The following is a 23,219-nucleotide window of genomic DNA, read 5'->3' as shown; positions in this document are numbered from 1 at the left end:
ATCATACAATTCACATACCGGCACAGTATATCTAAAATTAACAACCAATTATGTTTGTAACTTGCCCAGAAATATCAAGGCAAGCCAATACTTGAGAACTAGTTCTATATTTCTCAACTTTTGATCGGGATAATCTGTTAAAAAAGAATCGTAGTGGGTAGTATATATTCCAGCCATGACATGGGACACCAAGCACGTGCTTGACCCAGGAGGACTTGTACCCATGACAGGAATAAAAACCATGGTTCGACTTGACAAGCACACACTGGAACCAATAGGCTACTTGGCATCACTTTAATTCAATAAATATATTTGACCTATTGAAAGGATACATCCATGAGACTGACGAATGACTTGCAGGCATCGATTCCTATCTCTCTGTGAAGGGGTTCTGGAATAGAAGTCAAAACTGAGTGACTACGAGATACAGTTGAATCTTCAGATAGTAGACACTTTCGTTAGGCCCTGACAGTATCCTTATTTATGCATCATCATTTCAAAAGGGAAAACTAGAATTGTTTAAGTAGAAAAAATGCATCTGTTGTAGGGCTGGGACGAGTCCAAATTTACTACCCGGATACCCAAACCCCTAATACCCGACCCTACCCGGGTACCCACTGTAGGTCTCAAGAGTTGGGAACACAATGTCTAATTGGGAATAGTTTAACTGTAGCCCTGGTAAAAATTGTTTAGATACATGTATGAAACCAGAGACCATATAATAGATATATGGTCTCTTATGAAACGATCAAATCATGCGTACGCTGAAGTTGACTGAAGCTTTATCTTTCCTCAAACATTTACAAGTCAAAAGGAATGTGTGCATCATCATAAAGAAATGGGAACATTAGCGACTTGTAGTGTAACCACTGAGTTATAGTAAGTTTTTGTCATTAAACAATATGTCACGTGATTAACCACGGGTCCGGGTAGTACTGTGGGTACCCGGGTCCTACCTAGGACCCACCCGACCCGAGTACCCGAGTTACCCGTCCCAGCCCTAATCTGTTGAACATTTCATTGGTCCCATGAGTAATTCTGTATCAGCATCTTGGACCTTGTGATGCCACTATCCAGTGTGGATGTCAGATCACAGCATAAACAAGTAAAACTATGTACATTCACTACATACCGTAAATCTTGAAATTAACGTCAGCGATAGTTAAATGCGAGAAATGCAATTGGCCTTTGTTCGCATTTATGAAACTTCGCTTTTATATCTCCAATATGACTTTCAACAATAAGACGGCCTCACTGCACACATTGGATAGTGGAAACACCAACTTGAATATTAACACAAACACGGTTTATTGAGCAGCAGTTGTAACAAGTATATAACAATGTCATTCAAAGAATAGGAATTACACAATATGCATCTGGTGAGTTATCACTGCTGGGGTCAAGAGTTCTACCCACTCGTGTCAAACTACTCCTAGGCATCATTGAACACTCCAGCAGTCCAGAAAGATGCCACCAACACAACACTTTGTCAAAGGCCGACACGACCCAACACGCATCGATAGGCTTCACAACACTCCTCAGATCTCCAGCCCTTGTCTTGTCATCTGCCTTCAAGTTTGTCGACACCTTCTCAGAATACCAATCAGTGAACTGTTGTTGGTTCAATTATTTTATTACCTTTGAACTTCCTTAATGCCAGTCAACAGAATAAACATATAAACTGTGCGTTGTTTTTAGGAAAACAGTGTTTATTGTTTTCAAAGAAGTGCTCTATTCAGCGCTAATAAGTGGTGCTATATATGCCGTTTGAGTTAATTAAGGTAAGGTTGGATTAAGTTAATATAAGGGTAATGCTATTTTTCAGGGCATTATCATTTGCAGAAGCCTGTAGTCTTCCATTAACTGCCCGACGAAGGAGGGCAGTTGAAAAGACCGAGGGCTTTTGCAAATGATAATGCCCTGAAAAATAGCGTTACCGTTATTATAGCTAAAATGGATGGAATTTGTTATTAAATAAAAAGAAACAACAATATCGATTTTGAAACATATACTGCAATCAACACGAATGTCACTGACCCACTTTTACAAATATGGAAACGTCATAGAACAAACCAGATGACGTCACTATTGAATGTGACGTCACCTATCCCTTTCCTATGACGTCACCTAACAACGGGCGTGATAATGGCCCGTCGTCAAGTAATATGAGGGCATTATCAAGTTACAGTGGCCCGCTCATTTCTGATAACATGCCGGCGTTTTTATGATAATTCTATCCATTTTAGCTTTAAGGATTTGTATCATTCCACTGGGGATTGGTTGGGGAGGAGTCGCATTGATATTGAGTCGCATTTTTGGCTAGGGGTCAGCAGTTGTATTACTTTGGAGACGCAATACTTTCAAGATTTACGGTATCTATTCTTTACGATGTAATGTCACTTTGTGGCTGTGTATACAGTGACATTAGCGTAGTAAAGAAAGCTGGAAACACCCTGGTCGGATAATTAGCAAACAGGTAAGTAGATACTTTGGACTGAGTCCCTTGATTTGCTACTTGACTGCTTAACGAGAGTCGACTTTCTGTCAAACATGCAATGTGTTACAAAAACAATAACATTGAAATCAAACAAACTTCTCAAATTCTGCTCACCTTTTTTTAACGCATCATTAATGGCGACCTTCAGCTCAAAGGGATTCACTTCCATGTCCTGGGGAAAAGTAGAATTGGAACTAACATGACTCTGTTACCATGGCATCGCAACTGATCTAGTTTAATTTCTCCATCTTGTTCGTCTCCTGTGATTGTGTATGACAATCCTTCAACAAGGGAAGAAGCTGTTTCCTCGGTAAGTTTGCAAACATTGTTTCAGTGTAGAATTTCCTTACATTTCTCGAGTTCTAAGCATTTATGCCAAAACCTTTGGAGGATGGAATAGTTTTACTTTGTACTTGTCTATTGTAAGAGGTTCAATCATGTGGCTGAGAATGTTGAGTGTCAATTAGGAACGAAACATAATATGTTTTTATATTTGTGAGTGCAACTGAGTATTTGATGACTGACTGAGAAGAATAAATGACGTATCAAGAGTTTGCCACTAAAGTGGCTATATCCCCCGCCCCTGTTGCAGAATTTATGACATAATCAAATCTAAACAAACCCTAACCTTTTTTAACCGAGTTGGAACTTGTCATGGAAATTGTAAAAAAAAGAAGAGTTGCCATGGAAACGTAAAAAATAAAAATTTCTAAATAGCAAAAGGCACCAGTTCAGCATGTACCTAAAACCTGCATAGTTTTATGAAAAAATATTGAACGGTTTATGAGTTATGCTCCGGAAACGAACCCTACCCTCACAGAACCTAAGTCCATCTTGTTGCCATGGAAACGTAAAAAATAAAAATTTCTAAAATTTCTAAATAGCAAAAGGTACCAGTTCAGCATGTACCTGACAGACATGCAAAGTTTGATGAAAAAATATTGAACGGTTTATGAGTTATGCTCCGGAAACGAACCCTACCCTCACAGAACCTAAGTCCATCTTGTTGCCATGGAAACGTACAAAATAATAATTTCTAAAATTTCTAAATAGCAAAAGGCACCAGTTCAGCATGTACCTGACAGACATGCAGAGTTTGATGAAAAAATATTGAATGCTTTATGAGTTATGCTCCGGAAACGAACCCTACCCTCACAGAACCTAAGTCCATCTTGTTGCCATGGAAACGTACAAAATAATAATTTCTAAAATTTCTAAATAGCAAAAGGCACCAGTTCAGCATGTACCTGACAAACCTGCAAAGTTTCATGAAAAAATATTGAACAGTTTCTGAGTGATGCTCTGGAAAAGAAACGTGACAGACGGACGGACGGAGCCCGTTTCTATATCCCCCGCCAACTTTGTTGGGTGGGGTATAATTATACCAACCTCTCCTGCAACTTGGTAGAAAAACTGTTTGAACTTTTCCTCTTGCTCCTTGTAGTCAGGAGATGGTTCAGGAGGAGGGATGGCGATCTTAGCCGGCTTCTCATCACCATACCTATAGAAGACACTGTCTCAGTCACTGGCAGTCATGAAACTAATGCAATCTCATTAAAATCAGATCCTAGTTCTCGCTATTGCTAAACAAAGATCTGAGGACATCCCATTACGGGTCACGTCAGACCGACCTTGCGCAAATTTTGACCGACCAATGGAAGGACTGACAAGAAGTAGACATTAGCCAATCAGAAGGCAGCTTACTCGTGCTTTATGGCACTAAATTCAAATTGGCGACTACGCTTCGAAACATATTTTGACAAATTCTCGATTACAAATTTGAAACCTGAACAAAAGAACATTCTGAAATGGCAAATATATGGTCTAGATTGTATGGATTCAGTCGTTAAACCCGTAACTATCGTTTGGACTACCCCGTGTTAAAGTTTTCGAGATTGCATTATTAGATATCACATTCCGACTGTCACTTTCATGATCTGGTAAGCGACGCCTTGATTGGTCGGATGAAAGGTCGTTTTGACGTGAACCCTAATGGGATGTCCTCAGATCTTTGTTTAGCGGTAGCGAGAACTAAGATCTGATTTTAATGAGATTGGAAACTAATGTGTCACGAAAGTAATACAAGGGCCGACCTCTAGCCTATAATGTAGCATGATCAATACCTTCGTATACCGGTATAGTATCTCCAATCAAGGAGATTGAATTCCCTAAGTTACCTACCTAGAAAAGGCTTTCCTAAAGTTTGTTTGTTTGTTGTTTAATGCCGCACTCAGCAATATTCCGGCTATATGACGGCAGTCTGTAAATAATTGGGTCTGGACCAGACAATCCAGTGATTGACATCATGAGCATCGATCCACGCAATTGGGATATGATGACATACATCAACCAAGTCAGCGAGGCTGACCACCCGATCCCGTTAGTCGCCTCTTACGACAAGCATATTCGCCTTTAACGACAAGCATGGGTTGCTGAAGACCTATTCTACCCCAGATCTTCACGGGCCATTAGACAACATTGTGTCACCATGTTTATGTATATTATCCAGTTCATGGAACAACTTTGGTAAATGGTTTCAAAGCTAATGTCAAATATCTAATTTTTCTCAAGTTCCAAAACATCATCAACAAACAAACAATCAAGAAACTTGGCACATCTGATGTGAGTTGGCACAGGTGGCCCACTCATCTAAGGTGCTGCAGATTCACTGTGCAGAGTTGCCTCCCTTAGGTGTGCCAGAATCCTATGATCATGGGTCCAAATTCTAGATTCACCTTGATTATGTCTCTAGGTTTGTCAGCACCATGTCCATGCTTGTGGGTTACACTAAAGTGGGAAATATCTAAACCTGCATCACTTGGGTTTTCCTCCCTTATCATGTCCTGATATACCGTATTCGACGTAATAAGCGCCCAGGGCGCTCTCAAAATTAGAAATAGGGGGCTCTTATTAGAATATTATTTTGGTGAAAAAGACAGAGTTGAAAGATAAATTTTATGGTTTATGCTGACAGCCTGAAATGTTTATATACGAGAGATACATTTTTCCAGAATTTAAATGCCAAAATTAAGGGTGATATAACACACGAGTGCGTATTATACACGAATAAATAAGTCTTGTGTACATTGATCAATCGGAAGGGGTGCTGATTGGGATTGTTCACTAGCCAATATATTAGCAAATATCGCCATGGGTGCTTATTAGAGCGGGGCGCTTATTACGTCGAATACGGTAACTGAAATACAGTCAAACTCAATTACATCTTTGTGGTACCATTATTATAAAGCTATCCTTACTCAGCAACGTTGCCCTTCTCGAAGAAGAATCTGACGTAGTAGTCCAGCTCCTGATGGGGCTCGTATGTACACGGCAGCACGACGTAGTTCCCGGGCGGGAAGGCGAACCGCTTCACCACCTGCCTGGCGTTAGTGAAGGCGTTGCACCGGGCGTAGGGATTGTTGTAGTCAAAGAAGTCCTTGTTGAGGGGCACAGAATCATCCTTGGAACACTGCAAGGCGAGACCTCACTTGATGAGAATCATGTCTTATGATCAAAAGGCCAATCATTTTACTTAAAAATTTAAAAAGTATGAAAGAAAAGATGAAATGCTGCTTATATTTAGAAAATATATTGTTTTTACTGTTGGAAGTTTTTTTTTACATTTAAATCAAAATCTTTTGAGGAAATAATAAGGAAAGCTAGACATTTTTACATTTTGGAGTCAGTGTAGAGTCTGTGAATACTGAATATGATTACACAGTACATTTGATAAGATAAATTAACAAGGGCACTAACTCAATTATTTGAAATATGAGGAGTATATAATATTCGATTCTGCCTACCCTGTATATTACAAATATTACATTCTGCCTACTCTGTTGTTACAAATATTACATTTCGCCAACCAAGTATATTACAAGTATTAGATTTCGCCAACCCAGTATATTACAAGTATTAGATTTTGCCTACCCTGTATATTACAAATCCAATGTACAGAAACCTGGGTCCTTTATGTTTGATCCTGCGCCTGTCTTTCTGCATCACTTGCATTATGAAGCTGCAGTGACTATCATCATCATCGTCCGTGTCTTGGAGTCGAACGTGGTATTGGGGGTTGGTCCAGAACGTATCTGCAATGGAGGGAGTGTGAGTATGTCAGCTGTAAATGTTTGTCTGATGGGGTCACAGTCAGTTTGGCTACCGAAGAAAGGTACCTCAGCACCTTCCTGTCTACAAGAATAACCCTGGTGGAAATCAGAATACAGACATGTACCCTGTCTGAAATTGTAATACAGAAATGTACCCTGTCTGAAATTGTAATACTGAAATGTACCCTGTCTGAAATTGTAATACTGAAATGTACCCTGTTTGAAATTGTAATACTGAAATGTACCGTCTGAAATTGTAACACAGAAATGTACCCTGTTTGAAATTGTAATACTGAAATGTACCCTGTCTGAAATTGTAATACAGAAATGTACCCTGTCTGAAATTGTAATACAGAAATGTACCCTGTCTGAAATTGTAATATTGAAATGTACCCTGTCTGAAATTGTAATACAGAAATGTACCCTGGCTGAAATTGTAATACAGAAATGTACCCTGTCTGAAATTGTAATACAGAAATGTACCCTGTCTGAAATTGTAATACTGAAATGTACCGTTTGAAATTGTAATACTGAAATGTACCGTCTGAAATTGTAATACAGAAATGTACCCTGTTTGAAATTGTAATACAGAAATGTACCCTGTCTGAAATTGTAACACAGAAATGTACCCTGTCTGAAATTGTAATACAGAAATGTACCCTGTCTGAAATTGTAATACAGAAACGTACCCTGTCTGAAATTGTAATACTGAAATGTACCCTGTCTGAAATTGTTATACAGAAATGTACCCTGTCTGAAATTGTAATACAGAAATGTACCCTGTCTGAAATTGTAATACATAAATGTACCCTGTCTGAAATTGTAATACTGAAATGTACCCTGTCTGAAATTGTAATACTGAAATGTACCCTGTTTGAAATTGTAATACTGTAATGTACCGTCTGAAATTGTAATACAGAAATGTACCCTGTTTGAAATTGTAATACTGAAATGTACCCTGTCTGAAATTGTAATACAGAAATGTACCCTGTCTGAAATTGTAATACTGAAATGTACCCTGTCTGAAATTGTAATACAAGAATGTACCCTGTCTGAAATTGTAATACAGAAATGTACCCTGTCTGAAATTGTAATACAAGAATGTACCCTGTCTGAAATTGTAATACAAGAATGTACCCTGTCTGAAATTGTAATACAGAAATGTACCCTGTCTGAAATTGTAATACAGAAATGTACCCTGTCTGAAATTGTAATACAGAAATGTACCCTGTTTGAAATTGTAATACAGAAATGTACCGTTTGAAATTGTAATACAGAAATGTACCCTGTTTGAAATTGTAATACAGAAATGTACCCTGTTTGAAATCAGAATATAGAAATGTACCCTGTCTGAAATTGTAATACAGAAATGTACCCTGTTTGAAATTGTAATACAGAAATGTACCCTGTTTGAAATTGTAATACAGAAATGTACCCTGTTTGAAACTGTAATACAGAAATGTACCCTGTTTGAAATCAGAATACAGACATGTACCTGTCCACCTTATGTTACAAATGAAGCTGAAAACACTTTTGTGCACTGTTTAATATGCTCGGCCAGTCACTTTAGTCGTTCTATGAAGTTTTGTTTCCTACATGAGTACAATGTGTGAAACCCAATGAGGAGTTCTCGACTGTGGAATATTGCTGTGCTTGTTTGTTTGTTGTTTAATGCCCCACTCAGCAATATTCCAGCTATATGACGGCGGTCTGTAAATAATTGATTCTGGACCAGACAATCCAGTGATTGATATCATGAGCATCGATCTACGCAATTGGGATTGATGACATACATCAACCAAGTGAGCGAGCCTGACCACCCAATCCCGTAAGTCGCCTCTTATGACAAGCATAGTTGCCTTATATGGCAAGCATGGGTTGCTGAAGACCTATTCTAACCCAGATCTTCACAGGTCGGAATATTGCTGTGGAATACTGCTGGAATATGCTGGAATATTGCAACAAGAAAACCAGGCTCCCTCACTCACACAGGAGGTACAGTCACTATCCAGTGCTCCAGATAGACGCTGTATCAGCATATTGTACCCATGCAAACAAGACACAGACAGAATGCAAATTCCAACCATCAACAAATATAACAAAAGTTATATTTGGGATAACACTTTCTTAGTAAAGTACAGATTCTCGAACCCACACTGCCAGAGTGAGGCACCTAATCTCCAGCACACAAAGTCAGCGATCTAACCCACTCAGCCACCGAGGCTTCCACAAAAATGAAAGTCCGACAACTGATAGTCTAGATCACGTACTTTGAGTACCCCTCTGACAAGTGTAAATTGGCACGGCTCCATGGCTGAAAGCTATGAATACACAATGCCATTTAGAAAGTGGTCAAATGTAACAAATGTTATATTTGGGATAACACTTTCTTAGAAAAGTACAGATTCTCGTACTTTTTTTGGGTTGAGTCCTGTCCAGGATTCGAACCCACACTTGCCAGGTTAATCGCCAGCACACAAAGTCAGCCTCACTCTGGCAAATGTGGGTTCGAATCCCGGACGGGACTCAACCCAAAAAAAGTACGAGAATCTGTACCACTTTCTAAATGGCATTGTGTATTCATCAACAAATACTTGGACAAACAATACTATACATTCTCATGATTGATTGTTACTGTACCTTGTCTATTTATTCTAAGAAAACATTCTTCAAAACATCGTTCAACTTCGTATCAGGCATGACCTTCCGCTTAAATGGGAATATGTCATTTCATGTCAGCAGTAAATGGATTTCCTCTCAATCCTGCATTGTCATTGGCTAATAATAACACACCTGAATTCTCTAGTCTCGATTATGTTTATGTAGCAGGGCGTGGAGTCATCCCACAGATGACATCCTTACCTTGTCGGCTTGCTGACGGGCTTAACCTCTTTGGTCATGTGGACAAGGCGTCCGACCTCGGATCAGAAAGTCTGTGGTTTGAATACCATCACAGGAAATTTTATGGCTGCTACATCGGCGCCCAACGTGGGGCTGAGCACGTTCATATTAAATTTGACCTAAATAAGCCTCAGTACCCTACTATGCGGCCCGAGACGTGCCTTCTGTTGACGGGGGAGTATGTAGCAGGGTGTGGAGTCATCCCACAGATGATATCCTTACCTTGTCAGCTTGCTGACGGGGTTAACCTCTTTGGTCATGTGGACAAGGCGTCCGACCTCGGATCAGAAGGTCCGTGGTTCGAATCCCATCACGGGACTCGGAAATTTTATGGCCGCTACATTTACGTCAGCTTGGCACCAAAACATTAGGCCTTGGAATGATGGCGGTGCATTGCCTCCTTGTCTCCAACAATGATAGAACACCCAATATGACAACAACCTGTTTAGTACCTGTTACAATCTACATGGGGTACTGGGGACTTTGTCTGGTATCCAACAAACGTGAGATGTTTCAAGTAATGACTGATACCCACATCCTTGTCACAGTTTCTACGTTTACATGACTGTCTCTAACCTCTGTTAGAAGGTGTCCCGCCAGCGTTGAAGCCTTTTATCCATCTCCCATGATGCTCCACTACATGGCTAAGATCATCATCCATCGTCAAGTTGCAGATGTCAAGGTTATCAAAGTTCCTCTCAAAATCCTGGAAATCCATCCTGTTAAATGTATCGAACTCAACACTTACAACTTGCACATGACCACTGATTTGTTCAAAGTTTTATATTATATACACTATGAATGAGAGTGAGTGAGTGAGTTGGTTTTAACGCCGCTTTTAACATAATTCCAGTTATATCACGGCGTGTCAGCTTAATGTGGGAGGAAAGCCCAAAGTGATGCAGGTCTCAGACGTTTACCACTTTGGTGAAACCCACGGGCACGGGTATGGTGCTGACAAACCTAGAAACATAATCGGGGCGAACCGGGATTCAAACCCACAATCATAGGTTTCTGGCATGCCCAAGGGATGCAACTCTGTACAGCAAATCACGGCGCCTTAGACAAGTGGGCCACCTGTGCCCCACCTCGGGATGAGAAATATGTAAACATTATTATGTTATTCATTGCAGCTCTTTTCTTAAAAAAATGTGCAGATACATGATTGCATTGTCTTATTGTAGCTCTTCCATCTTAATGGAACTGACTGCCATTACCATGGCAACAAGAGATGTTTACTGCTAGCCTACCAGAATTCCCCATTGTCTCTCTGTACCAGTCCAATCTGCTCCCGCTCATGGTCGGGGATGCTCAACCACTCCTGGGAACTGGAAGAAAATCAGGTTGAAACGCTTACAGTATCACTGGGGCAGACTGATGAGGGCACTGCAAGTACTGCAAGAGCTATTGACATGATACTTTTACAATAGTATTGTGATAATATTAGGGCTGGAACGGTTAACTCGGGTCCTCGGGTCGGGTGGGTCCTGAGTAGGACCCGGGTACCTACATGACTACCCGGACCCGGGGTTAGTCATGTGATAATAGTTTAATGACAATAACAATAAAATTCCATGGTTACACAAGTACAAGTCGCTAATGTTCGCATTTCATTCTGACTATGGGCACATTCCTTCTGACTTTCATATGTTTTAGTTAAAACAAAGCTTCAGCCAACTTCAGTGTATACAAAATCAGATTGTTTTATACTATATCTAAACACTTTTTGCCAGGGCTCCGGTAAAACAATTCCCAAATGAACATTTTGTACCCAACTTATGACCTACAGCAGGTACCCGGGTAGGGTCGGGTAATAGGGGGGCGGGTACCAGGGTAGTAAATTTGGACTCGTCCCAGCCTAGATAATATGGTTAGAACCTAGACCTTCACAATCCAGATTTCCTGGCACTTATTAAACTAATATCTTCGAAGCCTGCAAGTCGATCACAGTCTAGATTCACTGGATGGCCAGGAAGTCAGTAGTAATAATCTGGGGCGGGGTGGGTGGGGAGAGGGAGCCAAGCTTTATGAGAATGCCTAAAAAAACAAGGATACAATCAAATGGTGAAGTATTTACTAAATATAGCCAGTTGTTGAATTATCAGATTATTTATTCTATACTACTCAAAAGAAGTTACAGAACACCCGATTTTTTCAAATGACTATAGTTAACCTGTCACAACTCATGAGGTCAGGAACCAGTCTGGGACTTCTTACAAACAAATGCTTGACCATAATCGATTAACATTCGGTAATTTTGGAGAGCCAAAGGCAGACATACCGATCACTCCATCGACCATTCCACTCAATCTTGTTCCCCCAAGGATTCCTGACTCGGATCAATGTGACTGGAATCTGTCCCCTGTCTGTCATCATCTGAATCTGCAATCATCCATTAATCACTGTTGTTAGCATAGCGTTGTGTATTGGATAATGATAATGAATATGGCATGTAAGGTTTGTTTGTTTGGTTTTATAAACTGCAATCATTACTCCAGCTAAATGACCTGTAAATATTCAAATTTGGACTAGACAATCAACTGACTGCGATATTATTAACGTTCAACACCCTTGAGGTATAATGACTTATATTGATACTTACTTCCCGGGATCTGTGACATAATGTAAGCAATGAGACTTACCTCCGTGAGGTCCATGACACTGTAAGCAATGAGACATTATACTTTCCTGACATCTGTAACACTGTAAGCAATGAGACCTACCTCCCTGAGGTCAGTGACACTGTAAGCAATGAGACCTACTTCCCCGAGGTCTGTGACACTGTATTATGAGACCTACCTCCCCGAGGTCTGTGACACTGTAAGCAATGAGACCTACCTCCCTGAGATCTGTGACACTGTAAGCAATGAGACCTACCTCCCTGAGGTCTGTGACACTGTAAGCAATGAGACCTACCTCCCTGAGATCTGTGACACTGTAAGCAATGAGACCTTACTCCCTGAGATCTGTGACACTGTATTATGAGACCTACCTCCCTGAGGTCCGTGACACTGTATTATGAGACCTTCCTCCCTGAGGTCTGTGACACTGTAAGCAATGAGACCTACCTTCCTGAGATCTGTGACACTGTATTATGAGACCTACCTCCCTGAGGTCTGTGACACTGTAAGCAATGAGACCTACCTCCCTGAGATCTGTGACACTGTATTATGAGACCTACCTCCCTGAGATCTGTAACACTGTAAGGAATGAGACCTACCTCCCTGAGATCTGTGACACTGTAAGCAATGAGACCTACCTCCCCGAGGTCTGTGACACTGTATTATGAGACCTACCTCCCTGAGATCTGTGACACTGTAAGCAATGAGACCTACCTCTCTGAGATCTGGGACAAAGTAAGCAATGAGACCTACCTCCCTGAGATCTGTGACACTGTAAGCAATGAGACCTACCTCCCTGAGATCTGTGACACTGTAAGCAATGAGACCTACCTCCCCGAGGTCTGTGACACTGTATTATGAGACCTACCTCCCTGAGATCTGTGACACTGTAAGCAATGAGACCTACCTCCCTGAGATCTGTGACACTGTAAGCAATGAGACCTACCTCCCCGAGGTCTGTGACACTGTATTATGAGACCTACCTCCCTGAGATCTGTGACACTGTAAGCAATGAGACCTACCTCCCCGAGGTCTGTGACACTGTAAGCAATGAGACCTACCTCCCTGAGGTCTGTGACACTGTATTATGAGACCTACCTCCCTGAGATCTGTGACACTGTAAGCAATGAGACCTACCTCCCTGAGGTCTGTGACACTGTATTATGAGACCTACCTCCCTGAGATCTGTGACACTGTAAGCATGTCCTGCAACCAGGCCATTCTCCAGTATTGCTTCTCCTGAGCCAGACTTCACAGACTGGAAGACAACATTAGATATATATAAAGGCAAAGGAATCACAGCAGAGGTTCTGAAGGTCACAGAGACTGAGGTTGGATACGGCTGCTTTTGTGCCAACAGAAATGTCAAAATTGGACAGTTTCAAATATTTGGATTTTTTTAACAAGTTCATGGCAATGATGAAACGAGTGAAAAAGGACTTCAAGAGAAAAGTGAACTTTGAGCAATGCTGCAACCTAATATGATATTTTTAATCCTATGCTGTTGTTATCTACAACTGTTTGGAAAACCAAGTTCTCATATTTTTATGTCAAAGACTTGCTATGTCAAATGTACGACTCCATTCTTGAAAGGGATATTTCTGTCTTTCCATGGTAGATGAAACTGTTTTCATATTTCTTATTTTCACTTAAATTACGTGGATTCGGTGGCTCCAAACATCATGTATCCTGTCCTTTGTGTATTGGTACCTGACCCACACTGCTTTAAATACACATTGTGGTAATAGTGATATTGATTTCAATTCCCAGTCCTGTGACATGCAACTGCAGATATACTATACACCACTGGTAAAAGGATCTTAAAGAAAATATGAATTGCTTAAAATTGTACATTTAATTCTACAGGTAACAGGTGATTACCGTATTTCCTGTATTAAGCTCCCTGCTCCAGCAAGCGCACCCTGATCAACTTCTAGACCAGTATGTTGGTAATCTTTATAAGCATCCCCCTACTAAGACCAAACATCTACATGACACTCCATATTTTCCCTTGTGTATTCTACACATTTTGTACAGAAAACAACAGTGCAGAAAGGGAATAGGATTGCCTAGTAACCATTATCGAGGTAAAACAATTCCCAACGGAACATTTTGTACCAACTTATGACCTACAGCAGGTACCCGGGTAGGGTCGGGTAATAGGGGGGCGGGTACCCGGGTAGCAAATTTGGACTCGTCCCAGCCCTAGATAATATGGTTAGAACCTAGACCTTCACAATTCAGATTTCCTGGCACTTTTTAAACTAATATCTTCAAAGCCTGCAAGTCAATCACAGTCTAGATTTACTAGATGGTCAGGAAGTCTGTAGTACTCAGCAATATTCCAGCTATATGACGTCGGTCTGTAAATAATCAAGTCTGGACCAGACAATCAAGTGATTGGCATCATGAGCATCGATCCACGCAACTGGGATCGATGACATGCATCAACCAAGTCAGCGAGCCTGACCACCCAATCCCGTTTACGCCTTTTACGACAAGCATAGTCACCTTTTACGGCAAGCATGTGTTGCTGAAGACCTACTCTACCCCGGAATCTTCACGGGTCTGTTTGTTTACTACCATTTGATTGTCAAAGGGGCACTTATCAATACTAGACACAGAGAATTAATTTTGGTTTCAGAGATCAAACTGTTTAGTACCATTTGATCTCTGAAACCAAAATTAATTCTCTGTGTCTAGTTTTGATAAGTGCCCCTTTGACAATTTTCTAAGGACCTGGGGCTCCATTTATTCCAAATACTGTAAGTCCCAACCGATAGCCTGAGAAGGTCATGGCAAACTTTCTGCTTCCCAACTCAATATTATGGCATCATATTTGATAATCAATATTCTATGAGAAGTAATTAACTCAGAGTCTGTCAACTCAACAATTCTCCAGAGATATCGACTTATCCTGAAGCAGAACCACAACTTTATATCTGGAATACTGTTAAAAGCGGTGTTAAACTCAACTCACTCACTCCAATGCTGGCCATTCCCAATACCAGACACACACCATATTGCTAAATTGTTTCTTCCACATAACACTTTCAAAACATTTTCAAATATCCAAAGAACTTCTTGTTGACAAGCATGCTTGTGCACACAAGTCCATATCTGTACTTGTCAAGGTGTAATTAGATATACCACTCAAAACAAGTTAAAGAACACTGATTAACTAGTTAATCTGTCATGTGATGTAGTAGGGCTGGGACGGGTAACTCGGGTACCCGGGTCGGGTGGGTACTGAGTAGGACCCGGGTACCCACAGGACTACCCGGACCTTTTGTTAGTCACGTGATATATTGTTTCATGACTAAAATTATCTGGAACTCTATGGTTACACTACAAGTCATTAATGTTCGCATATCTTTCTGACTATGCACCCATTCCTGATTTTTCATATGGTTGAATAAAGATGTAACTTAATTCAACTTCAGTGTATGAATGACCAGATTGTTTAATACATGTATTTAAATATGTTTTGCCAGGGCTATGCTAAAAATGTTCCCAATCAGACGTTTTGAGACATCTCCCGAGACCTACAATGGGTACCCGGGTAGGGTCGGTTAATAGGGGGGCGGGTACCCAGGTAGTAAATTTGGACTCGTCCCTGCCCTATGATGTAGTATACATTCAAGTCTCGTTAATCCGACATCGTTGGTTGCACATGATTGTGTCGGATTAACGAGTATGTCGGATTAACGAAATGAATTGATTTGTGATCGAAAATCGGACGTCTTCACGATAGATAATAACCGTATGTACCTTGTAATAAAATCATTAAAAACGAAATATTAATATTGTTATGTTGTTTATTCATTCATTCCTTAATTTGTAATTAATGACAGTGCAAAAATAATAATAATTTTCCCATTTATACATAACAATAGAGACATTACTCACTGAATTTATCACATCAACGACACACGTTTCCTCACGTAAATGCAAGTGCTACTGTCTTAACAACTTGCTTCTTCTACTTAAAATAGTCTGTCAGTGTTTTCTGTATGTTACTTCCTTCAAGTGCTCTGACCTTGACTTACCAATGTATGCCACTGTGTCACAGTGCTGTGGAAATGTTGCATGACAGGTCTAAATCATGAAACTAATCAATGCAAACACTTGTCTGGTCAATTAAATATTCATACAAATTGTCTTTATAACCGATAGATTTCAAGAGTAAATTCCTTGCTTCCTAAGACCGTAACCAGTACAATCACATAACACGCAGTCAATGGAGTTGGAACCGTTACTGTTGACAACTCATTTCGACACGCATACAGATATTTGGAACTGCCGTCTCATCATTAAATGTTCTAGTACAGTCAAACCCCATTATCTCCAACCTAGCAGCGACTGCATTGTAACTTTGAGATATCCGGTCATTCGAGATGACGAGGCATGGACATCCAGAGAGATTATAGATTCATCGCAATACTGCAATTTGTTTGTGCATTGTGTGTACTGTCAACTTCTGCATGTCGGAGTTTGTTTGTTTGTTGTTTAATGTCCACTCAGTAATATTTGAGCTGTATGATGATGGTCTTTAAATAATTGAGTCTGGACCAGAAAATCCATTGACTGATATCATGAGCATCAATTAATGCAATTGGGATACGATGACTTGTATCGACCAAGTCAGCGAGCCTGACCACTCAATCTCGTTAGTTGGCTCTTACGGCAAGCATGCGTTGCTGAATACCAATTGGTATTCTAAACCGGATCTTAACCAGTCACATGTCAGATAAATGGGATCCAGTTATCCAGAGCTAGGCTGTGTGAGATGCATATTTGCTCGTCTCAAAACTGTTAATGGGGCAAATGTCAACATGGACATTTCCGTGGACTGTGTCCAAGGTCCCAGATAGTGCTAGGGATTTTCATCTCAAATTGGAGATAGGGGGCAAATTTATATGCATTTATAGAGTGAGGAAGTCGGGGCCGGAGAACAGGGTCTATATATTGGTACAATCAAAGGGCTTCGACTGATTTATCATCCATCTACTAATCCATGGCACCATATTTTGGTACGTTGTAAATATTTTTCTAAATAAGACAATTTTTCATTTCTTTTTACACTGCACTCAGCAACATTACAGCTATGTGACAGTGGTCAGTAAATGATTTGAGTTTGGTCCAGACAATCCAGTGTTTGATATTATGTGCAACGAGATGACACACAATGAACCAAGTCACCGTGTCTCACCAGTCAATCCATCAACTCGCCTCTTATGACCAGCATAGGCTCAGACCTATTGGGGATTAAGTTGAAATAGATTAAGCATACCGTATTCGAAGTAATAAGCGCCCAGGGCGCTCTCAAAACTAGAAATAGGGGGCCCATATTAGAATATTATTTTGGTGGAAGAAAAAAAGTTGAAAGATAAATTTCGTGGTTTATGCTGACACACTGAAATGTTTATATGCGACAGATACATTTTTCCAGAATTTTATTGCCCATAATTAAGAATTCATATAACACATGAGTGCATATTATACGTGAATAAATAAGTCTTGTGTACATTGATCAATCGGAAGGAGTGCTAATTGGGATTGTTCACTAGCCAATATATTAGCAAATACCGCCGTGGGCGCTTATTAGAACGGGGGGCTTATTACGTCGTAAAACGTAAGCGGTTTTACATCTCACTGAACTTGTAGGCAACTTAACGTTATGACTGATTATGCATTGACAAGAGCTTGTGGACAGTTGAACGTTGAGCACAGATGAACAATGTGTCTACTCACGTCTATGCCGCAGCCAATCAGAGCATTACGATCCAGCGCCTTGAACAAGATGTTGACGATGTTGCGAGGCATGTTGGCATGCTTTCCCCTGATGACGTAGCTCTCAGTCAGGCCGCCAGTGAAGTCAGTCAACGAGTCTGCCATATTGCCCCCCTTGAGGGCCTCGTAAGATCCGTATAGTCTAAAATCAAACGGCTTTATTCACTTTTTGGAGGCTACCATGAATTTTCTCTGGAGCTATGAAAATACAATTAAATACTGCACAGACAAAGCACACAATTTTACAGCAGAACAAGACTCTGTTAAATTTATTCATCCACTAATATTTCAAAGGCTGATCTCATGGTTCAAAGCCCTTTTAAAAAAAAAAAAAACTACTTGTACATATGTATGTCTGATTGTCATGTGGACTTCCCCAAATCCATCCATTGTTTTCTCCATTAAAAAATATAAATAAAGTTAAAATACGAGATTAAAAAACAACATTTTACACACACACACAGCAACCTTTAGTCCCTGACAATCCTGTTGATTGAAACATGAGAAAATAATCAATTAGTTACAGTTGAATACATGATACTTTTTATGGATAGCAACTTCTTTTTTTCATCAGATGAAGGAGCAAGAAGTAGTTCCGAACGTTGTGGCAAAGAATAAAAGAAGTTGCTATCCATAAACAGTCTCATAATTCATCTTCTCCCAACTTCGAAATGCCTATAAAAGACTTTGTTACAGTCGCTTGAATGTTTTTTAAAAGAACGTTTTGACGCAGGAGTCCTACATCACATAACACCCTACTGGACTTAATAAAACTCCATATCCCAGAAACTTATGGTAGTGCTTCCATGGCAGTTGTCACCGGAAAAATAACAGTCAACATTCTACATTACGGAGAAAACATATTGCTGTTCTTACCAACACATTTGATAGATTTACGTGAAACTCACTTGGCATAGGCCTTTTCAAGCAAAGCTGCCCAAAACTCATTAGGCTGTGAAGAGTGGACAAAGAAAAGATCTTGGCCAACCACCGGGAGTTGGTCATCCACCACCACCTCCTTCCATTCCCCGAAATGCCAGAAGCAGAAGCGGAACAGTCCAGCATACCAGCTGTCGCGGAAGCTCTGGTCTTCCGGGACAACCCGGAAGAAGTGGTCCCGATGCTCCGGGGAACTCAGACAAGCAATGGCTGCCAGCACCCAGCAGTCACCTGGAAGAACAGTCAATATGAATGTTCTAAATTCACTAAATTAAGGTTTTGTTTGTTGTTTAATGCCCGATCAGCAATATTCCAGCTATATGACGGCGGTCTGTAAATAATCGAGTCCGGACCAGACAATCCAGTGATTAATATCATGAGCATCGATCCACGCAATTGGGATTGATGACATGCATCAACCAAGTCAGCGAGCCAGACCACCCACCCGAGCCACATACTACTTGGTGATCCTTCGTCAGTCGACCACGTTTCGTCAGTGAAGCCCCTGAAAGTCCTTACAGATATTGGTCACATGTAACACATGTGGTGTCTCCATGGGTGCGACTTTGTTCAAAATGTGCATCTGTTCATCCAGCAGTGAATGGGTACCAGGTAGGATGAAATGGCAATGTGCCCAACAGGTTGCTTGGGTTTTATACTCCCCAGGGAGCTGAGAAGGATCGTTGAGTGCACTCTGATCAAGAGACTAGGGTAACAATGGCGCTTTGAGCATGCCCTTGTGCGGTGTGGAAATATGCGCAATATAAATGGCCAATAATTATTACTCTCTGCTTGGGGTATCAGGGTACTTGTTTGGAAGTTTTACAAATTATCCTGAGACTGAAGTTGATTTTTTGTGTTTAATGCACATTGAGAAGTCATTAACTTCCCATTTCAGTCACAAAGCAACCAAATCCTCACCAATCCTTACGGCACTATTTCATTCCCTGTGCTATTTGCTTTCAATGGAGCTTGCTTTGTGACACTGCACTCTGCTCATGTCCGTATAACACCAGAAAGTGAAGCACACTAACGAATGTTAATGACATAAAATAATCCATGCTGAGAGATATATGCAAGATTCCTTCATATTGAAAACATTGCATCCAACTGGGAGATAATTCCTGCGGCATTGTTTAAAGGATGTGGCAATGGTGAGGTCCAGACCAGAAAACCAAGCATAAATATGTCTGCAAATACAGAAGGCTATAAACCCAAGATTTGACCAATTTGATGCTTGGTCTGTCATCCTAGTGCGTTTCCCACAGTAGCAAACTACAACCTCTGTCACGCCTTCTCCCATGTTAAGCTGACATATTATAGATTTAACTTCAATATTGTTTAACATATTTGATATAATAAATACCCAGGGCGCTCTCTAAATTAGAACTAGGGGGCTCTTATTAGAATATTTATCTGTGAAAAAACAGAGTTGAAAGATAAATTTTGTGGTTTATGCTGACAATCTGAAATGTTTATATACCACAGATATATTTTTCCAGAATTTAATTGCCCATAATTAAGGGTGCATATAACACACGAGTGAGAATTATACGCGAATAAATAAGTCTTTTGTACATTGATCAATCGGAAGGGGTGCTAATTGGGATTGTTCACTAGCCAATATATTAGCAAATATCGACGTGTGCGCTTATTAGAGCGAGGTGCTTATTACGTCGAATACGGTAATGGTTTTACACCGAACTTGTTCACTACATGTTCATAAACTGAACTGTAATTATAAACTGAAATTATTTTTATTATTTTAACATTGTTTTATAAACTTGCGACCCCTTCTCACCTAATGTTCCCTGTTTGACGTCAAATCTGCTGACGTCGTTGACAAAGAATCCAGGTCTGGTATTGTAGATCCTTGCAATGTCCTGGAAGTCAGAAAGGAACGATCATTAGTGAGTGAATTGTGGACAGTAGTCCAGTTAGTCAAGATACACATTTACCGCTTGATCAAAATCAGGATCAATCTGGTATTTGAACCAATGATCATAGGATCATAGCACACCTAAGGGACACAACTCTGCACAGCAAATTGCAGCACTTTGGAGGACTGGACTATCCTCCAAATTGTAGAATTGTCATTAAAGAAACTTGTTATGCCATTCAAAGAACTTATTCATCTGTGTTTGAACTCTGTCTGGGATATGTTTTCATTGATGCTTTAACAATAATTTATTGGGCATGTATTGACTTATCAAACTCCACACAGAGAAGTTTTGTTCCGTTCCAAGGGCAAAGAGTATGTGACATGAGCTGCACTTGAACCCTTCTCAGGTGTCCATGGCTCTTGCCCTCAGTCAATCGGGGAAGCTTAAATCTTTCTGCACTCAGGCCGTGTTGTGATGACCTGAATGTCAACCATTATCCCTCCTCCATGTGATCCATCTACGCGAGATGCCTCATGCTTATGACTGATATAACATTACAGATACTACCGGTATAGGATTTCCTTGTTAACGCAGGTACTTAGTGATCATGGGTGGATCCAGAAGGGGGAGTCCAGGGTTCCCTCCTTATGAAATCCAAATGTAGTACAGTAAACTACAGTTATAACGAACACGCTTATAACGAACTGACGGATATAACGAACTTACTTTTTGGTCCCGACTATTTGCTGTAGTTATGCTGTATATACGCTTATAACGAACTTCGGTTATAACGAACTAAAATTAGTAGTCCCTTTGAGTTCGTTATAACCATACTTTACTGTATATTGAAGACAGTCCCCCCTCCCACCTCCCTGAGAGAGGACCCCTCCCTTTTAAGAACACTGGATCTGCCCTTGGTGACAAACATTGATTGTATTTCTGATTTGAACGGAAATGTCATATAAACTTTACATAAATCCCTTAATTTCATAAGTTTCAATCATTCCAACATGGATGTTTGGCTTGAATGTCGACTACTTATATGTGGTGTCAGTGCAAGATGTATGTTTATCCTTGAGGAACTGCTCTGACATAGAAATTAATTTTTCCGTTATATCATGTTTCAATCAAAATTTTCAGATACTAAAAGTTTGGACGTAAAATGTTATCGTAGAGTTTGGTCTATTATTTATTTCATTCATTCCAACATATGTTCGACTGTGCAGGAAAAACAATGTCCTATTTCAGAATTGTTTTTACAAATAAAGTAGAACTAAGAGGGAAAAGAGTTTTGAAAGTCAGCATCAATGATAGTCCCAGCACTAACATCACCATCTTCCCGAGGCAGGAGAGTTAACTGACTTTAAAAGTCCAGTTTCCACCCTTGCCGAACTAGGCTGGAATTCCTGGGCTCGATCGTAGCGCCACCAGTGGCTATTACAAGTTATGTCCTTTCTATGCCTCTCCTATTGACCAATCAGATTCCACCCCTCGTATCACTTGCATTTGCTTCAAACAAAACGGTGGTGCCCAGTCAAGACAATTTGATCGATAATCAAGAACTATATTGTGATAAAACGAGTCTTACATCGCGAAGTGCATCAAATCACGTGAGCACCTTGATTAAAAACATGAAAAGATTTAGAAAATATCTGTTGACAACGAGTTAGCGGTGCACATGCTTTGCAAATCCTGCAGTCGACCGAACTCTGCATGACACTTTACGAATCCGATTTCGATTTCGGTGCGCGATTTTGATTGGACTATGCATAGACTCGTTAGTCCAGCCAAAATGTTACTCCATAATACCAGCCTAGTTCGGCAAGGGTGGAAACTGGACTTTTATAGTCAGTCAACTCTCTTGCCTCGGGAAGATGTAACATCACTGACAGAGACCAACATGTCTCACAGGCTTTTACTCCCATGCATTGGTATGGAAAATATCTATGTTATACCTAGACTAAAAATAATAGAAACACAGAATTGATATATTATCAACAAGATGGCATCTGGTACGAACATTTCACAGTTCACAGCTAAGTACATGTAATGAAACAGAGGATAGTTGAAAGACTTCATAAAATTCAAAGTGAATTTCCGTGAAACAAAACGAATAATTACTCTTCACAAGGTCAAACGAGGTGAAAACAAGGAAAACCCTAGGCAGTGTGGCCAGACCTCGGTCCAGTCAGATCACCTCAGGGGTCGGTTCCTCGGGGCTTTGTTTTTGCATATTGACCTCATCAAGAGTGATTCTTTGTATAATGTATGTATGTTTAGTAGGCTATAAAAAGGGAGGGGCTGTTCCCAGCAACACCCCAACCTTTTGATCTACGTACAGACAGCAGAAGTCACAATAATCAGGTGTCTATATACGTATGCCTTTCTGAAGGGCAAAATGGTCTTTCAACGTTCCAGGCACCATACTGCCAGCAAAAGGGGACGCTAATTGACTTATACCATGTGAGCTACGACA

At 40.4% G+C, this 23,219-nt stretch overlaps 1 protein-coding gene across 1 annotated transcript in view; it reads right to left on the bottom strand.

The window, feature by feature from the left end:
• The window catches only part of LOC124148753 (calpain-9-like), a 61,107-nt gene that overhangs the window by 5,681 nt on the left and 32,207 nt on the right, over nucleotides 1-23,219 (bottom strand). The window contains exons 2-13 of the mRNA XM_046520022.2: nucleotides 20,662-20,743; nucleotides 18,830-19,091; nucleotides 17,883-18,063; nucleotides 13,303-13,386; nucleotides 11,789-11,889; nucleotides 10,758-10,835; nucleotides 10,084-10,226; nucleotides 6,428-6,588; nucleotides 5,755-5,966; nucleotides 3,887-3,998; nucleotides 2,612-2,669; nucleotides 333-391 (exon numbers count right to left, since the gene is read on the bottom strand). Of these exons, the coding sequence (XP_046375978.2) occupies nucleotides 333-391; nucleotides 2,612-2,669; nucleotides 3,887-3,998; nucleotides 5,755-5,966; nucleotides 6,428-6,588; nucleotides 10,084-10,226; nucleotides 10,758-10,835; nucleotides 11,789-11,889; nucleotides 13,303-13,386; nucleotides 17,883-18,063; nucleotides 18,830-19,091; nucleotides 20,662-20,743 (1,533 nt within the window). The remainder of the gene's footprint in view (nucleotides 1-332; nucleotides 392-2,611; nucleotides 2,670-3,886; nucleotides 3,999-5,754; nucleotides 5,967-6,427; nucleotides 6,589-10,083; nucleotides 10,227-10,757; nucleotides 10,836-11,788; nucleotides 11,890-13,302; nucleotides 13,387-17,882; nucleotides 18,064-18,829; nucleotides 19,092-20,661; nucleotides 20,744-23,219) is intronic.

This window comes from Haliotis rufescens, unplaced genomic scaffold (genome assembly GCF_023055435.1).
Source record: "Haliotis rufescens isolate VD_foot unplaced genomic scaffold, xgHalRufe1.0.p SCAF_3, whole genome shotgun sequence".
Classification (NCBI taxonomy): domain Eukaryota; kingdom Metazoa; phylum Mollusca; class Gastropoda; order Lepetellida; family Haliotidae; genus Haliotis; species Haliotis rufescens.
Note: the sequence above shows the minus strand (reverse complement) of the source record. Positions and strands in the feature narration are given on the sequence as shown.